General features: G+C 43.7%; 1 protein-coding gene across 2 annotated transcripts in view; it reads left to right on the top strand.

The window, feature by feature from the left end:
* MAP3K3 (mitogen-activated protein kinase kinase kinase 3) overlaps positions 1–16,865 on the top strand; it is a 39,769-nt gene extending 22,904 nt beyond the window's left edge. Inside the window, exons 8-17 of one of the 2 annotated variants that reach the window (XM_064473470.1) lie at positions 1,259–1,392; positions 2,062–2,123; positions 3,743–3,810; positions 4,047–4,139; positions 4,985–5,176; positions 6,833–6,981; positions 8,759–8,890; positions 9,595–9,724; positions 11,360–11,537; positions 13,974–16,865. In XM_064473470.1, the coding sequence (XP_064329540.1) occupies positions 1,259–1,392; positions 2,062–2,123; positions 3,743–3,810; positions 4,047–4,139; positions 4,985–5,176; positions 6,833–6,981; positions 8,759–8,890; positions 9,595–9,724; positions 11,360–11,537; positions 13,974–14,202 (1,367 nt within the window). In that variant the 3' untranslated portion in view covers positions 14,203–16,865. Of the gene's footprint in view, positions 1–1,258; positions 1,393–2,061; positions 2,136–3,742; positions 3,811–4,046; positions 4,140–4,984; positions 5,177–6,832; positions 6,982–8,758; positions 8,891–9,594; positions 9,725–11,359; positions 11,538–13,973 lie in introns of both variants that reach the window. The other variant, XM_064473469.1, reaches the window with a different exon arrangement.
* Positions 16,866–17,144: the final 279 nt, after the last annotated feature.

The raw sequence follows: 17,144 nt of genomic DNA, 5'->3' as shown, positions 1-17,144 counted from the left end.
TGGCTTGTAATGTCACGTGAGCCCCGCAGAGCTACTTGGAAAATCAGGTGGCAGCTCTAAGCAATAGAATATATTTTTTACACGTAGTTCAGCCCCCTTGTTGCACTCTAAGCCATGCCAGTGCTGGGTTTTTTTCCCTTCTGCAGTCCTCTGAACGTTGTGTGCACTGGTTTTCAGTTATTTTCTGCCGGTTTGCCTTCACCTTCATTACAGTAACTTCTGCAGAAAATATTTTCCTTGGGAGAGTACTTGCTGATCTGCACCCATCTTTCATAGCACCTGAGTACACAGAGTTAATTAAAGACAGCATTGTGAAGAGCACAGCTTGAGAGCTGATCTCAAAATGCCGTCTCTGACTTCATGGGTGACCTTGAGTAGATTGGCTGGACCACAGCCTTTCTTGGAGCTCACTATTTGACGTGGTGGGAGCTGCAAGCGGATAGGTCACTGCAAAAAGGGATTTTGTATCTTCCTGTTTCTAAAGTATCATCTTCTTTGAGATCTGCCAGGAAAAAAAGAAATCCTAGGGGTGAAGTTTCTCTCAGTAGGTAGCACCGTTAACAGATGAGTAGAATGTATTCCTTCTCCTTTGGCCCCTGAACATGCCCTCTGTCCGTCTCGCTATCTCATCTAATTAACGGAAATTGCAGAATTGTCCTCCATGTGTTTCCATCCAAACAAGTCATACAATTTCATTTTTCACACAGTAAAACAGACATTTTGGGGTTATTTGCAAAGGTAACAATGCTCCTATATGATATTGAAATTGCTCAGTGTCAGTATAATTAGCTCACCTGATGATGACTAGCAGGGATTGTGCTGTCACTCAAGGTAAATATACTAGTTGAGGAAAACTTAAAAGCAAGACAGAAGATCAGTTGCCCCGACAAGTGTTTTGTTTAGTGAAGGTTAGCAGTGAAGTGAAGTTTGTGCACAAAAGCCAGGGATTCCTGGAGTCCTCTGCCTGCCCTGAGATGCTGAAGATCAGAAGAGGTTAGAAATAGGTACCTGCTCTGGTAGGAGCTTCACCACTAACGTGGTAGTGTCTGAAATGGCAGTACGGGTGCTTGTCGAACAATTTGCTTTTTGGCATGGCACCTCCTGGTTCTGTGTCTGTCCAGACTGTAAGGTTCACCCCAGAGTTGCTGTGATCATAGAGGTCTAGCATTAGAGGTGAATATTTGGATTTTGCGTACATGTATGTGCAGTCTCATTTCAGTAAACATAAATATCAAAAATGTCCTTCTTTCTGGCCCAGGTTCCCAGAACACAGGCCGAAGTTCACCACCTCCTGGGTATGTTCCAGAGAGGCAGCAGCGCATTGCTCGACAGGGTTCCTACACCAGCATCAACAGTGAAGGCGAATTCATCCCAGAAACTAATGAACAGTGTGTAAGTATGAGCATTAGGGTGGAAAAAAAAAAGTAAGTCCACCTGTTAAGGAACTCGCTGCTGCTCTCTGGGCCCTCTTTTTCACTCTAGAATATTCGTTAGCTGTAGTTGCATTAGCTCCTATTAGTACTGCTTTGTTCATTTGAACTACGCCTCAAACTTGTTCACAGTTGGACTGCCAGAAGCAGTTACCATGCATGTTGGGCATTGTCTCTCCAACTCTGAATGAGCGGTTCTGGTGTGCGTTGCACATGTATGCTCAGGTTTCCTATTACCAGGTTTGTGTGACCCTCTTGCATTTGAAACCGTGCTCTCCATTCAAAAAAGTAGGAAGTAAGGCCAAAGGGCGACTTGCAGGTGGAGGCAGCGATGCAGTAGCACCAGCAGAGACTCTGTTCCTGAAGCCACTTGGGATCAAAATGCAGAGCAAGGCTGACTTAAACTTTCATTTTCACAACAGAGTCCTTTGCATCTAAAGCAATAGCTCAAATTTTATATGCCCGTAACAATTTCTGTGGGAGATAAAGGAGAAATGTATGTTTTAAATAGAATCCTCTTTTCATCTGGACATCCTCCAGGCGAGCAGTAGTAGACTCTGATCCTCTTGCACAGCCTCTTTCAGGCATTAGATGGAACTGATGTTGCCATATGACTACTTCTGTGTTGCAGATGCTGGACCCTTTAAGCAGTGCTGAAAACTCGGTGTCGGGAAGCTGCCAGTCCTTGGACAGGTCAGCAGACAGGTACAAATGTACAGGCTGGTAGGAACTTGTGTGCTCAGATGGAAACACCGGTTGTACTTATGCAAAAGTTTGTGTTCCATCTCATAAATTTTCTTGGAGAGAAAGAGGAGCTTATTTCCTGCCTATATCCCAATACATTTCATAGAGAGAATTAACTGCATCTTAAGGCTGTTTTATTTTCTGGCAAAACCATACACTGACAAACCGGGGCTTCAGAAGCTCTGTGTTAATAAATACAAAGTTCTAAAGCGTGCCGTCTGTGTGGAGCCTAGACTCCGAGAACATCTGGCTGCGGGGTATTTAAATCTCTTTCAGACAAGGCTCTACTTGTTCATTTGAAGAAAAACCACCAAGAACAACCTATTCTAAGGTTACAGAAATATATCATTACACTAGATTCCTGTGTCCTGCAAGATATAATGTTAACTCCAAAGGTAAATGGGGAGGCTCTTCCTTTGAAGAGTTTGTTGTAATCTGATGCTCTAGATCTTTTGCTTCCCTTTCTTTGCTGTTGTTGCTGCTTGAGGTGTTGGTGGGCAGCCGTAGGTCCTATTAACTTGTATAGCAGCTATGGCTTCTCAGCACCTGTAATATTGGGCTTCAGCATGTTTTTAAGATTCCTCCAAGCTGATTCCTGGAGGCAGTATATGCTTTTATGTCAAGCACTTGAGGTTTGGTTTTGTAGCCATTCACTTCCTCCAGTTTGTGGAGCTACAAGGAAGCACTTACAGTGAACCTCTGTGTGTGCATGCATGCGTTTAGTTGGGGGTGGGGACGTTGCTAATTTATTACCTCTCCTTCTCTCCCCTTTCCCTGCCCTAAGTGGAGGATGGGGAAAAAAAAAAAAAAAGCCTTCCTGTAGGAGGCATTCCTTGTAGGAATGGGCATCATCTGGGGAAGCTGTTGTTCTTCGTGTAGTAGGCAAGGAATCTCATTTGGGAGTCTGAAAGCTGTATCAGGCTCACTCCATTTACACAGGTTAACAAAAAAAAAGTGCAAATAACAAGGCTTTGGCACAGACTGACTTTTTGTAATCTCTTAAGAGATGTTAAAGGCCTTCTGCCAAACAAGGGGCCATACTTAGGCTTGCGTGAGGAGTCCTACTTACTGGGGAGAAATGCAAGGGTTGTAAGCAGTGCTTGTGTTTAGGCTTATCTGTTGCTGGTAGAGAGGAAAGCGCACAGGAGTTTTCATGAGGGGAACTCCTACCCTTCACGGTACATCACTGGGGGCAGTGGTCCCCATTGTCCACTGTGCTGTGAGCAACGTGCTGCGAGCAGCATCCTGTTCTGCTCTTCTTAGCCTTGGTTTTAACCTTCTATTTCAGGTGGCTGAAGGAAGCACTGGGTCTCAAACCACAGGCTGGGGAAGTGCTGAATAAATGGCACAAACTGAGCAAAAAGGATGGCTGCCCACATTGGGAAATAGTCTGGTTACCTGGGGCTTAGCCTGACTTGCGCTTTGCACATGTAGTGTGAAATTATTGCAGGACACAGATTTGGGAATCACCTTTACTGATGTGTAAATGTATTAGCTTTTATTTAAAGTCCTTGTAGGTTTCTCTCCAGTAGATAACAAAACTTACTCTTCCCTTCTTTCTTTAATAGTCCTTCTTTTCGGAAGTCACGGATGTCAAGGGCACAGAGCTTTCCTGATAATAGACAGGAGTTCTCAGGTATGTCAGTGTCCAGAATAAAGATTATTTGATCTAGATGTTTTCTGCTGTTTGCTGGCTGCCCTGTATGTTTGCTGGGATTATATAAATAGAACTGGGGATATGTTGATTGAAAAGCGATGAAGTCATTTATTACTCACCTTTTCCTAAAAAAACCTGCTGTTACAGGAAAACTCTGTCATTAGAACATGTACTTCTTGAAGGAGCCTCACTTCTGTCTTTGCATCTCCTTCCAGACCGTGAGAATCAGATCTATGACAAAGCGGGGAAAGGTGGGACCTACCCTCGGCGCTACAATGTCTCCATGCAGCACAAAGACTACAACGATGGTGAGTTGTTTTCAGACCCTTGATTCCAGGCTTGAAAAAGAAGGTGAAGCAACAGCAGCGTCCACGGGCAAGTGTAACTCCTAGTTGATGTGTCTGGAAGTGACTGTGGTCCTTGCAGTTAGTGCTGGAGTTAATGCTGCCATGCGAGATTCCACATTTTCATAGCAACCCACGATGGCTGTTTGTAATTCTTTGATTACTTTGCCCTTTTGGGGGATATCCAGGCTGATGAGTGACTGCTAGGGTTGAGCAGTGGACATAGTTGTTAGCCTTGATCATATATAGTGGGTTCCTACCTCAGGGATTCATTATACTTTGCTAATTCACCAAGCAAAGTTGCTTCTGCCTCTTTTCAATAGACCATTGACTTAAAGAATCACATCTCTGCTCATCAGATGGCTTTATGCAAATGAATTTTGCAAAGTTTCATAAGAGGTGCAAGTTGTCATAATCTTTGTGTATGGTTTTTGTTTGCAAGTCCAGGCACGTTACCCAGAAAGTCATTCTGTCTGTGTAGTTGTTAACAAGCCTCAGAGCTTGTGAGGTAGCCTCTAAACCAGATTTTTGCCTTGGAAGGCAAGTTTAAATCTTGCACTACTGCACTGAGGCATTACAAAGTGTTCTCTCCCTTCTACTTTGGGAATGATCCAAAGCTGTACTGAACTCAAGCAGCATCAACCCTGAACTGTTATATTTTTGCATCTTGTCTTTTTGGCAGTAGATTCTACTCCATGGGAACAGACCAGAATACATTTTTTCTCTCCCTTCTCTTCATTGCTCAACCTCCAGCCATTACCTTCCACTTTTAAGCATGTTATTTTAAAATGTTACTATTTTTTCTCCAGGCCGGAGGACATTTCCCCGGATACGGCGTCACCAAGGGAATCTTTTCACTTTGGTCCCTTCAAGTCGTTCCTTAAGCACCAACGGAGAAAACCTGGGCCTGGCGTTGCAGTACCTGGACCCCCGGGGGCGCCTGCGGAGTGCCGATAGCGAAAATGCCCTTGGTGTGCAGGAGAGGAACATTCCCACCAAATGTAAGCAGTCATCCTGATGATAACTGGGGAAAGGCCTCCTGGGGTTACGGGCAAGAAAGGCTTTTAGAGATGAAGTCCAGACCCAGTATATTACCGTAGCTTGATCTTAACAAGCCATTCAAAACCACATGATTACATGGCTGTGTTTTGAGACCGCTCTGTCTCACCTATGAGACAGGTCTTCTTTTTCTTCTAAGAATATGTAGTCTTGCACTGGGAGCTGGCCTTTCCTTTAGAAAGCATTGGAAATCCAGGAAAGTATTAAAAAAAACTGTAAGTTGATTGGATCTAGATGATCTACAGGGTTCTTGAGAGTCAGACAAGCTTGTCTGTTTTCTTAATACATTAACATTTGTAGTCAGGCTTGTGGATTACAGTTATTTTAGTAGTTAAGAGCTGTATTTATTTCACTTGCTCCTTAGTAGAAAGATTTACTTCTGTATTAATAGCATTCCTGAGTTGTTTTTTGGGGAACTTTATATTATTAAAAAAGGAAATGGAACTTAAATCATTACTGATGAACTTCAGATACCCATACAGTAATTTAAGGATGAAAATGAAGACATTAATGCAACAAACTAAGCAACACACTAAGACACCGATTGGCAGTAAATCTGATTAAATTAGGCATGGCAAAGCTAATCTCTCAGCTCTTCTGTATTTTCACACTGTCCAGATGGCTGGTTCCTGTCTTTGTTTTTAGAGTTTCTTGTTAAATACAACGTAATTGGATGCATTGCACTGCACGAGTCTGGTAGCGTCATTTTCAAAGTCAGAGCTAAAGCACCAGTCTCTGAGTAATATGCTTGGGTGTGCAGTGCGGTCAGGAAAATGGGGCTCGGGTGTTGATCTTTGGGTCAGGAGAATCCTGCTTGTTCAATGCACTCGCCGGTGCAGTAGAACAATGAGAATTCGTAATTCCCTGCTGATGTAACCTCCTGCTGGGGTACTGGACGTGGCTGCTTTAGCTGGTTCTCCTGTATATTTTTATTAGAGTCTGGTTTTTCAACAGGTAAAGAAGATACCCGCACTATGCTTACATTATGGCCCCTACCTTATCCGTGCCTAGTAGGGAGTTATGACTTCTAATTTTTCTGCTGTAGAGGTAGCCTTGCAGAAATGCTTCCTTCAGAAGGAGGAACCCCGAACTAGCCAATGGTTGGTAAAGAACTCAGAAATAATGTCCTTCAAGTTGTCCCAGAAGCTTAACAGTCATTCCCAGCAGGGTGGGATTGATTCTGCAAGGCTGATGCAGCTCATCTTCATCTGATGCATGTAGTAACTACAGATCAGGGTTGGAAGATGCTGTTTAATGGCTGCCCCATCTCTTAAGATAGTGATGTTTTAGAATCCACCCTGCTGGCAGAATGAAATTTCATCAACGTCATAGAATAATTTGCCAGTAGTGTATATCTGCAAAATGTTTTGCAGTTTCATTTTAATGGGACACCAGTCAGCAGGTCCTGGGAGTCTAAGTTGGATTCTGTTTCAGAGTTCTGCCACTAACTCCCTTAGGCAGGGAGAGTGCCTTACGTCTGTTTCTTCAACTGTAAAGTACCTGTTTTAATCCCAGCGTGATGGAGATTGATCTTTGAAAAGAACACCATTATCTGTAAATAGTATAATGAAAAGAAAATTATTACTGTTCTTTTTTAGCTCCAAGTGCTCCAATAAACTGGCGACGAGGAAAACTGCTGGGCCAGGGTGCCTTTGGTCGTGTGTATTTGTGCTATGATGTGGACACAGGCAGAGAACTTGCAGCTAAGCAGGTCCAGTTTGACCCAGAGAGTCCTGAAACAAGCAAGGTAATTCTCATCGCAGCTTCTAAAATTCATTGTGCAGGTTTTGAGATCCCGTGGAGTGCCTGTATCTGTCTGTCCTCAAAAGCTGGCATCTTAGTTTGTACTAGGGTTTCAAGTCACGCGGAGAGGAATAGAAGTCATTTAAAAATTACTTTTCCGTATTATTAACTTCAGCCTGAAACTAAAATCCATTTTCTGGCTTCATTTTTGGCTCTCTCTTCTCAGCTTTTTGGTTAGTTGCCAGGTTACTTGAGGAATACTAGACTGCCCTGTGTTCCTGGTTAGACATGGATGTGAATGAAACTAAACCCAGAAAGAGTAAGATTTTTTTCTTTTTTTAAACAAAAAAGCTGCATGCACTTGCAAAACCCACTTTCTGGATTTATATGGCAGGCCGTGTATCAGGTCCATTAATTACTGGTTTCCACTTCTGAATTCTCCCTGTCCTCAAAACAAACTGAACTGTGGTGTGTAAATTATCAAGAACAGTGATGTAACAACACGTTAGAAACAGTGGAGAAGGGAAGGGACACCTTGAAATTATAGGATAGCACACAACTCCCTGCACAGCGGATGCGGCTGGAATGGCTGTTAGGTTCTTTGCTAGCACTTTAACAAGGTACCAGTTTCCCAGTATTGAACAAATTCACTTTGAGCTAGAATAACTAATCCGTGAAGATTTAATTATTCTGATTTTATAAGGGATATTGGTGCCAAGATAAGTCCTAACTTGGTACGTTCTAAGTTATACCATGTCTCTGTTGTAAATCAGAGAGTAACTCTGAGCCAAGGAAGAACAGGCTGGAATGTTCTTTGAAGGCACTGAAACTCCAAACTTTAAACTATCAGTTGGACTGATGAAGCCACTTACTCTGCTTTCATGCATCTCTAGCAGGCAGGTCCTTGCTCTTCAAGAGCTGCATCCTCTGCCAAAGGGAGGGAAGTGAACCTGGCACCTTCCAGTGGCAGGAGTGGAGAGAGTTAAGCTGGACTATTTTGGGGGAAACCATCACTCCTTTTTCCATAAATCCTCATGCTCCTTTGATGTTCGTCCTGTTCATTCCCTGCATTCAGCAAGAACCTGATACTTTTCCTGGGCAACAAACATCTCTGATTCAGTTTGAAATTGTTGGATAGCTTTTGTGCTATGATACTGTGTTGTCTGTGGCAGGAATAAAGCAGAGAATTGGTTTCATGTGCATAGCTGCAGATTCTTTGAAGTAAATAAGAGAGGAAGCTGTTTCTAAAGTTGATTCAAGTAAAATCATCAGTGTGAATCAGAACAGGACTGGGTGACTAAAGAACTTAGGAACTCTTAGCACCTGTAGTCTTGCTCTCTAATGGGCTGAGTTTCCTACAGGAAGATTCCTAGCAGTTTTGTGACCGTGTATTCAGAGCTTTTTCATAACTGAAATTAACGCTTACTTCCCTCAGCTTAGTGGTGAGAAGTAAGGTTATATCTGTGTTGTGCGTGAAGAATGCTTTCAACCAACACAAATTGTCAAGAAACAAAGCTTTTCTGGTACTAAATCCATATATGATACTGCCTGTGTTCTAACTGTCAAAGCTTCTGCACCAGTACTTACCTGCTTATTATACACTAAGGGTTAATGTGAAGCATTGGTAATGTTTGCCTTTCCCAAGAAGTAGGTGAGCCGATGCTGTGGATTGGACTTCTTCAGTGTAGTAATGGCCTCGTCCCTCCAGTAACACGGACAGATTTATTAGGATGGAATATTTCCTGGGGCCAGAACCTTATTTTCTCCTTCAACATCCATAGGAAGTGAGTGCCTTGGAGTGTGAAATTCAGCTGCTGAAGAATCTCCAGCACGAACGTATTGTTCAATATTATGGCTGCTTACGGGATCGAGCCGAGAAGACCTTGACCATCTTCATGGAGTACATGCCAGGGGTAAGAGCTGATACGAGCAGCACAGTTGCAGGTCATAAAGTGAGATGGGTGGTTTTGTTAGTTGGTTTATTAGTTGCTGTGATTACCCTATGTAATGCACCTTATGCTCTCTTAGGTATGCCCCTTTCTCATACTGACTTTATAATGCTGCCGTTTTCTTTTTATTTATGCCCAAACCACATCTTTGGGTTCTTTTTTAGTGTCTTGTACCTGAAATACATTCTCTTCATTAGTCACTAACACAAGTTCTTTTCTTCAGTGTAAATTTGTTCTAACAAAGTATTTCAGAGGACTTGGGCCAACTTGCAATTCAGGCTAACTGAACTAGCAGAGTCATATAGTACAGCAAATTAGGCTAAAACTGACCCTGCAAAAAGGGAGACTTTTGACCCGGATCAGTCTGCTGAACCGTTTTATTGCTTGTCTTCGCAAACAGCGTACCAGCACAGCTCAAGGGTGGAGGAAGCAGAGAGAACCTCCTTAAGCTATTTCTGCTGTAAAGCGTGTCTTCGCTTTTCTTAAAAGGGGCTTCATAGGGCAAGATGCTCTGAGAGCCTCACAAAAGGGCTTTAGAAGAGGCCAGAATTCATGACTCTGCCGGCTGGGTGTATAACAGAGTCACAGCTCATGGGGATTGAATGGAGACTGCAAGATTTGTGGCTTATCATTTCTTTGCCAATCCCTTCTGTTTGCTTTCGGTGCAGGGGTCAGTGAAAGACCAGCTGAAGGCATATGGTGCTCTCACGGAAAATGTAACCCGGAAATACACTCGCCAGATTCTCGAGGGAGTCTCGTACCTTCACAGCAACATGATTGTGCACAGGGACATAAAGGGTGAGATCAGCTGGTGATTTATGTGTATACCACGTGCTAAAGGAGCTCTGAAAGAAAGAAGCCAAGTGTTAAGAATTCAGTATCCTGGCTGGGGCTTCTGAGCATTGCTTTGCTCAGTTATCCCTTTTTGGTTTTACATCCATGTGCAGGGCTTAGGGAAGGTTCTGGGCTGGATAAGGGAGGTTGGGCTGTTCCTGCTACAGGACCTGAGAGTGTGGCAGCTGGTTATAGTAAGGAGGACTGGAATCCTCTAATTCTTAGGAACACTCTTCTGTAACTCCCTATCTTTCTCTCACACCCCAGCAAAATGAGGCTGAGTTGCCACCCTGATTTTCACTGCTCCCATAAGGCATGCTCATTTCCCTGTGAGTTCCCTTCCAATTTCCTCTCTGCTTGGCCAAAGTACCATTTCTCAGCTGGTAGGCGTACCAGTTGCCCTAAGAGCTCCATGCCTGCTCTTGACGGTCCTGCTTCCCTCAAGCTCTTGTGACTGTCCTGCCTCCTCTGTGTAAGAAACCTCTAATCTTCCAAGTAGAGGCTCTGTGATTAGTCGTTAATCTTCCTCTTCCCGATATAACCCCATGGAGCCAGCCAGTCTCCTTAAGAGTTAATGTCAACAGATGTGGCAGACACCACACAACACTTTCTGTGCTCTAGAGAGACCAGAAGAGTTGCTTGCTGCAGGAAAAATATCATCTTGTTCCTGCCTATAAATGTTCATTGCATCCCCTCTAGGCTGGCAAAGGGAAACGAGCTGCTGATTCTTGAATAACACCTTATATACTACTCATGTGGTGCTCTTTACCAAATGGTTTCCCACCTGGTGGGTTATTCGCTAGTTTGCACCCATCTTCTAAGCCAAACTGTTAACTTGCCTTCAGGGTGCTGGGTGGACAGACTCATTATTCTGAATTCAGGTCTTCCAGTGGGGGAGTGAAGTGATAAAGCTATCTCCCAGCACAAGTGCATTTTATTTGAGGGCTAAAGGAGTTCACGTAGGCACACACCAGATTATGGCAACGCAGGGTTCTTGATCTTATTGCGGCTTTGGAGGAAGAATTGGTTTTGGTGTCTAAGCCTTAGCTGGTGTCCACATACAAGCTAAGCTCTTAAGTTTGCTTTTTTCCCTGGTGCTTCATGTTCAGGACCTCTGACCAAGTAAAGTGGAGGTTGACTTGTCTATTGTAGGAGTTCAAAGTGGTTTAATTAGCTGCATCTGTTACCCAGCTGACCAGAAAGCAATGATTATACTCACCAAAGCAACATCCCAATAAAATCCTCTTCTACACAGCTATGTACTATCTAAGCCATTGGCCTGGGGGCCCTGCATAGGCTGCCTGAGCTGTTTACAGGCAATGTAACAATGATGGTGCTGACTCAGCTCTCATTTCCCTTCCCCCTTCACTTCCTTGTGTTTTTCCCCTGAAGTTTTTCCCATTTGCAGCCATTAGCAATTGGCTTGTCTACAGCCTGAAGAAAAAGAAATGATGTTTAGCAGGTCACCTGAGGCTTAATGGGGAAAAAGCCATACCATGAGCATGGGTATTTCTGGGCTGGATATCAGCTCTGTAGGCTGTGGGTCCAACAGCTGGATTGCATGAAAACAGCTGTCTCAATTCTTTGTTTTCTGTCCAGGAGCCAATATTCTCCGTGACTCTGCTGGGAATGTGAAGCTTGGGGACTTTGGGGCCAGCAAACGGCTGCAGACAATCTGTATGTCTGGAACAGGCATCCGCTCTGTCACTGGCACGCCATATTGGATGAGCCCGGAGGTGATCAGCGGAGAAGGCTATGGGAGAAAAGCGGACGTATGGTGAGGCTTTAACTTTCTGTCCATAGATCAGTTTACAGCTTTTCTGGAGCAAGATAAGGCATATAGAGTGTGTCATCCATATATATCAAGAACCAGATTTTGTCTGGATCAAAAGTTTAAGGCGAACTGAAGCAGTTGATCTGAACTGTAGACATGACCTGTTGCAAGCTGTGCTTCACAATGTCAACACACAATGGCTCATTTACTTTTTCTAGAATAATTTCCACTCATTCCTCCCTCCAACGGATGGCTGATTTTCTGTTTTCTGACTTTTTCTGGTGTGAGGTTTCCATCCTTGTTACATCCCTTATAAGAGAAAACGAAGGTTGTTTAGGGAGCATCCATTTATTTTGTTATAAAATGAGAGGCGTGCTTATAACGCTGTGGAAATGAAAGGATTAGAATTTGAGTATGTTGACAAAGCTTTAAAGGAAAGATGCCCAAACCTGGAATAACGCAAAAGATACAGGCCAGATCAGAGGTGATCTGAAGTAAGCATGAATGGAAACTGTAGCCATGCTATTGTTGGCATAGCCAAGAAACAGCCTCTATTGAAAGGAAAAAGCAAAATGGTCCTGCCTCAGAATGTGAGTTTTGGAGGTCTTAAAAAGGTGAGTTTATAAAACTGACCTAAATGACGGCGACAAAAGGTACGTTTGTGTCTCCACAGTAAAGCAAGGCCTGTGCTGTTTCCTGTACAAGCAGTGAATGGAAACAGCTGAAGTTTGTCTCGTATGCAAAGAGTTAAGTTCTGCAGACTCTCCAGTTAGGATGCTTGGGGAGAGAATGGAGCACGTGCCCTTCCCCCTGGGTTGGTGCAGTTGTGGATTTCCTCTTGGTGCTGACATCGGTCCATTCCCATCAAAGAGACACTGCCGTTGGCTGGACTCCAGTTTCTACAATCCCAATCATTATTTAGGGGGGTCAGAATTTTCCAGTGCAGCGTTAGTCCCAGGGTGGATGCGTATGGCCGAGAGGCTCAAAGACGTAACAAATCTAGCCCTGGCTTTCTGCCACTGCTGCGGGCCCCTCTCCAATTTTCTTTTTCCTAAATAGCAGAATATGTGAGCTATTTGTTATTGCTGGAGTGACTTGACATGAAAAACATTCCTGCTGTTTGCTGAATATCTTAAAGAAACCGGATCTGCTTAAACAGTATAAATCAGTCTAAACAATAATATATCCCTGCTTGCTCTTGAGCAAACCCCCAGCACTTTAGCACACATGGTTTGCATTTTCTGTACTCTCTTCTAGTAAGTCTTAAATGGCTGGAAACCAGTGTAAAATTTTCACGTTGGATTTTAAACCTTGTCAAGAAGTAATTTCTTGCATATTCACTGGATTTAATTCTTTCCTTCCTTGTCTTGGCACTTGAGGCAAGTCTGCCTCTGAAAATGTCTTTTCTTTGCTTTTCACTTCAAAAGAGGGTTTAGTTTAAAGGCAGAAGAGGCAGTTTTGCCTTTTTAGTGGAACGATGTGATCAAAACACAGGGCTGGATATTAGAAGTTCACTACCTGCTTTTGCTTAATCTGTGGCCTGGAGGAAGCAATTAATCCTTTTCGAACAAAAACCAATCACTGCAGTACTACAGAAACCCATATTCCCTGAGAAAGTATTGGTGTCACGCTTGCTTCAGAAAGGTGGCTCAGCCATGTCCGTCCCCAGAATCACATTTATGCCTTGAATTAGCCTGCAGAGCCCCAGTAACTTTACTAGGAGTTTTGCCTTAACATAATGATGTATCTGCCCTACTGGCAATTTAATTTACTGCCTTCTCAGTTTGGAGCTGCTACGACTTTAATTATTTTTTGGCTGGCTGGGATGCTTGGTTCCTTGTGAAGTGGAGATATTAGGGGTTTTTTTTCCCCATGTGGGCATTCTGAGGCTGTGCACTGGAAAGGGATTTTGCTGAAATGGCTTTATGGGGTCAACCAGCTCGGATTCACTGGACCTTGGTTAAAAAGTATATTTTCTACCTTGCAACTCAGCAAGTGCCTTTGAGATGTAACAGTAGCAGCAGCACCCGAAATACCACTGAGGTCAAACAGCGCCTTCAGGGACCTCTCGTGTGCACCTCTTGTCCCCTGTTGTTAATGCAAATGTTTACTGAGAATAGAATTTGAGCAAAGCAGGGCTGGACAGATGGCACTTCACAGTTCTTGGTGCAGTGAGAACCGCAGTGGAAACCAGTCTCCCTGTCTCAGCACTTTACTGCTAGGCTGGCAGTAGTAAAAGCAGCGACGTTGGCAGGTCTGGCTCAGAATCTCTGCACACGTGGGGTTTGCTGAGCACAAAGCCATTTTATAGCTGTTTTCAGAGCAGAGCTGTACCTTGATGTTGGCTGCTTGGAAGTTCTCTCTGAACGCTGTGCGTTATTGTGCGAGTCAATTCTCACTCTTCTATTACTTTTTTTTTCCCCCTGTCTGCTTTTCCAGGAGCCTCGGTTGTACTGTTGTGGAAATGCTGACAGAGAAACCACCCTGGGCAGAGTACGAAGCCATGGCAGCCATTTTCAAAATCGCCACCCAACCAACCAACCCCCAGCTCCCCTCTCACATATCAGAACATTGCCGGGACTTTCTAAAGCAGATCTTTGTGGAAGCCAGGCACAGACCCTCTGCTGAAGAGCTGCTCAGACACCAGTTTGCACAGCTCCAGTACTGAATTACCTCCCTTGCTAGCAGCTCCTGCTGGGCTTTCGGTGCCCCGTCTGGTCTAGTTGCAACTGCCCGTTGTGGTGCTGCATCTTCAAAATGCCAACTCAGCTGTCCTAGTCCTTTGGGGAAATAATGCCAAGGAACCTAGGGTCTGCACTTGTGCCTGATACCTTTGTTTGCTGGACTAATGTTTATTCTACCGACAGCTGTCCAAACAGAACTGCATTTTTGCCCTAGTTACCTTGATGTGAAATTGCAGTTGGCTGCATGTTTTCTGCAGGCCCAAGAGTGGGAATATCAGTGTCTCACTGGTTGAACATAGAAGAAATCTGAACAAAAGTGGGAACTAAAAGAGCTACACTCCTCAGAACAGAAATGTGCATCAGCCACCCAGACCAGCTCTCGCCGTGTGGGTCACTGTTTTCCAGACTGCTAGGGCTTTAGAGGCATCTATAGTACATGAATCCAGCAAAAAGCCATGTGTCATTGAGCATGCGCTCGCTATATAATTATATATTTTTCTTCTTAAGTATTCAGCATCTGAAGGTGTTCAGAAAATATTGATTCAAAAGTATGTGAATAGTGTTATTTTATAATGAAACCATGGATTTTGGGGTGGGGGTGAGGGAGGTCTTTCTAGCTAAATGTCAGGATAATCAGAAAAGTTTCAGCAGAACGCAATCACTCCAGGGCTCTCCCGCTGACATGAGAAAATCCAGAGCTTGATTTCCAAGGCTTGATTTGTCTTAGCATTAAGCCAGTGTCGGTTAGTTTGTGTCCTCAAAGCCAACAAATCTGTGCTCCTGCTTCATCTTCCTGGGACTGCTGGGTCTAAACAAAACCCTTCTGGAGGGGAGTTCTGCAGAACAGCTCTCTGTTGCACCTATCTTTTTGGCTGGTAACTTCTTATCATCCCTTAAACCAAAGATAGTTCATCTGGCCCCCAGGAATTTACTTCAGGAAAAGCTTATGTGTTTCTTTGAGGACCTGGCCTAATGGGAAATTGAGTTTTTCACAGGGAGAATTTGCTGGATACTAGTTTACTTGTGCACAGTAAGTTAGAATCGAGCTCAACCCTTCAGTGTGTGTGTTTTGTTTTACAGGTGTGCAAGTGTTCATTTAAGGTTTCCATAAAATATTAGGGTCCTATTTAAATAAGCTTTTGTACGAGTTAAGTCAGTGAACCAGAGAGAACATTTGTAATGCTAGCTAGAAATGCTACTTTCTGAAATTAACTGGAGATCCCCATACAGGTACCAGCAAAATATATCCAAATGATTTTGCATTTGAAAGGTACCCCATCTCTGAGAACCGAGCTCCTGATGGCTTACTGGCCTCTAGTACCCTGTGTTGATTGGGGCACTAATAGTCCTTATTTCACTCATCAAAGAGCAGCAGTTTTTAACTGCTGGGGACTCATGGAGTAATTATAAGTTATTTTTTGTGTAATGAAACTAAGAAAAGCAAAATCAGCTAAAATATTGCTTTATAGAGCAATACTAAAGGTGTTCTGCTCTGTATTGGAAACCATGTTAAGGGTCCACATGCCTCCACTCCTCCCCCCCCCAAAGAAAACTTGAAAATTGCTTTCATAATGCAGAAAAATAAACAGTTTTAAGTGAATGCTCATAGCAGGAAAAGGCAAGTTTTAATGAAACCAAGCTCCTTGAACACATGATAAACAATGTATTTAATTAAAGAGGAAAAACAGAACCCTAAAAAACCCCAAACAACCAAAAACCCTGAAAGGGTTTAACAATCTGAAGTGTTTTTTCTGTGCCAAACTCAGAGCAATGTGTAAGCAGTGAAGGCAAGCTGCTGTTGTTTTCACTTTCAGGCTCTCCTGCACTACCACAAGGATGCACTGTTTAGGTTGCGGGCACTTAGGGGGATATCTTTTACGAAAGTCCTTGTCCCATAATTTATTTAATTCTCGTGAGAGCACTTCTATTGATCTTTTCCAAACCTGGAACTTGACTCCAAATTATCAAGACACGTGGCCTGACTTCTGGCCTGCACTTCGCTGTCGCTTGCACCGAAGGGAAGCGAGGGCATGACACTACTACTCTGTTTTAGGGAGCGTTTTACACCGCTTCGCTGTGGTGTAAACGGCTGCGTATGCTGCAGAGGAATGTGGAACCATTCCTGTAGTCTTGATGACAGAAGTAGGGTGGTCAGCGCTCCGGTGGGGCCTGGTAGCACTCTTCAAGCCTTGCAACTAGCACCTAAATATACCAAAGATTGGAATCTTTTATTCACCACACTTTACCCTGCAGACGTACAGCGGCAGAGAGTGCAGTGATCCTGTCTGCATGGGTTTGTCTCTACCCTCAGCTTGTCCTCACCAAACTGAGACCTCCTTCCGTGGTCTTTCCTTGCTATCCCACACATTGTGTTTCGGGAGAATAGGGCATGAGGAAACGGTGTAACTTTTAATTTTTCAAAGCAACTAAATCCTCAGGATCTGTTGTGGCTTTTACCTCATATGTGTCATGGAAGGCTGTTCCAGAGCAGAGCAAAGAGCATCATGGACTGATGGGCTCAGTCCTCTCCCCGCCAGAGCTTCTGGTCCTTCCCACCACCTATGCTGAAATGTGCCTACTCTGTGTATACACTTGTATTCCAGTCTGTATTAATGAAAGTAAATAGCGGTTGTACAGTGACAGAGAACATGGGGTGCCAGCTTGGACTTCTTGTATTCCAGTACCTGACCCAACGCCACCTGTTCGGCACAGGAACAAGCCAAAGCATTACTTGTATGTTTGGAGATGCACTTTTATGAATGTAGTTTATATCGCTCTTTTTTAGCTCTTTTTACATCATGTAAACGGTGATGCCTCATACTTTTTTTTTTTTATTTATATCGTAAAAGATCATATTTGGTGATTTTTATATATATCGACTCGACTGTTACGGGGTAGGGGGGAGGATGGGAGTAAATTTGACGCC

The sequence above is a fragment of the Phalacrocorax carbo genome, chromosome 25 (assembly GCF_963921805.1).
Source record: "Phalacrocorax carbo chromosome 25, bPhaCar2.1, whole genome shotgun sequence".
Taxonomy (NCBI): Eukaryota; Metazoa; Chordata; class Aves; order Suliformes; family Phalacrocoracidae; genus Phalacrocorax; species Phalacrocorax carbo.
Note: the sequence above shows the minus strand (reverse complement) of the source record. Positions and strands in the feature narration are given on the sequence as shown.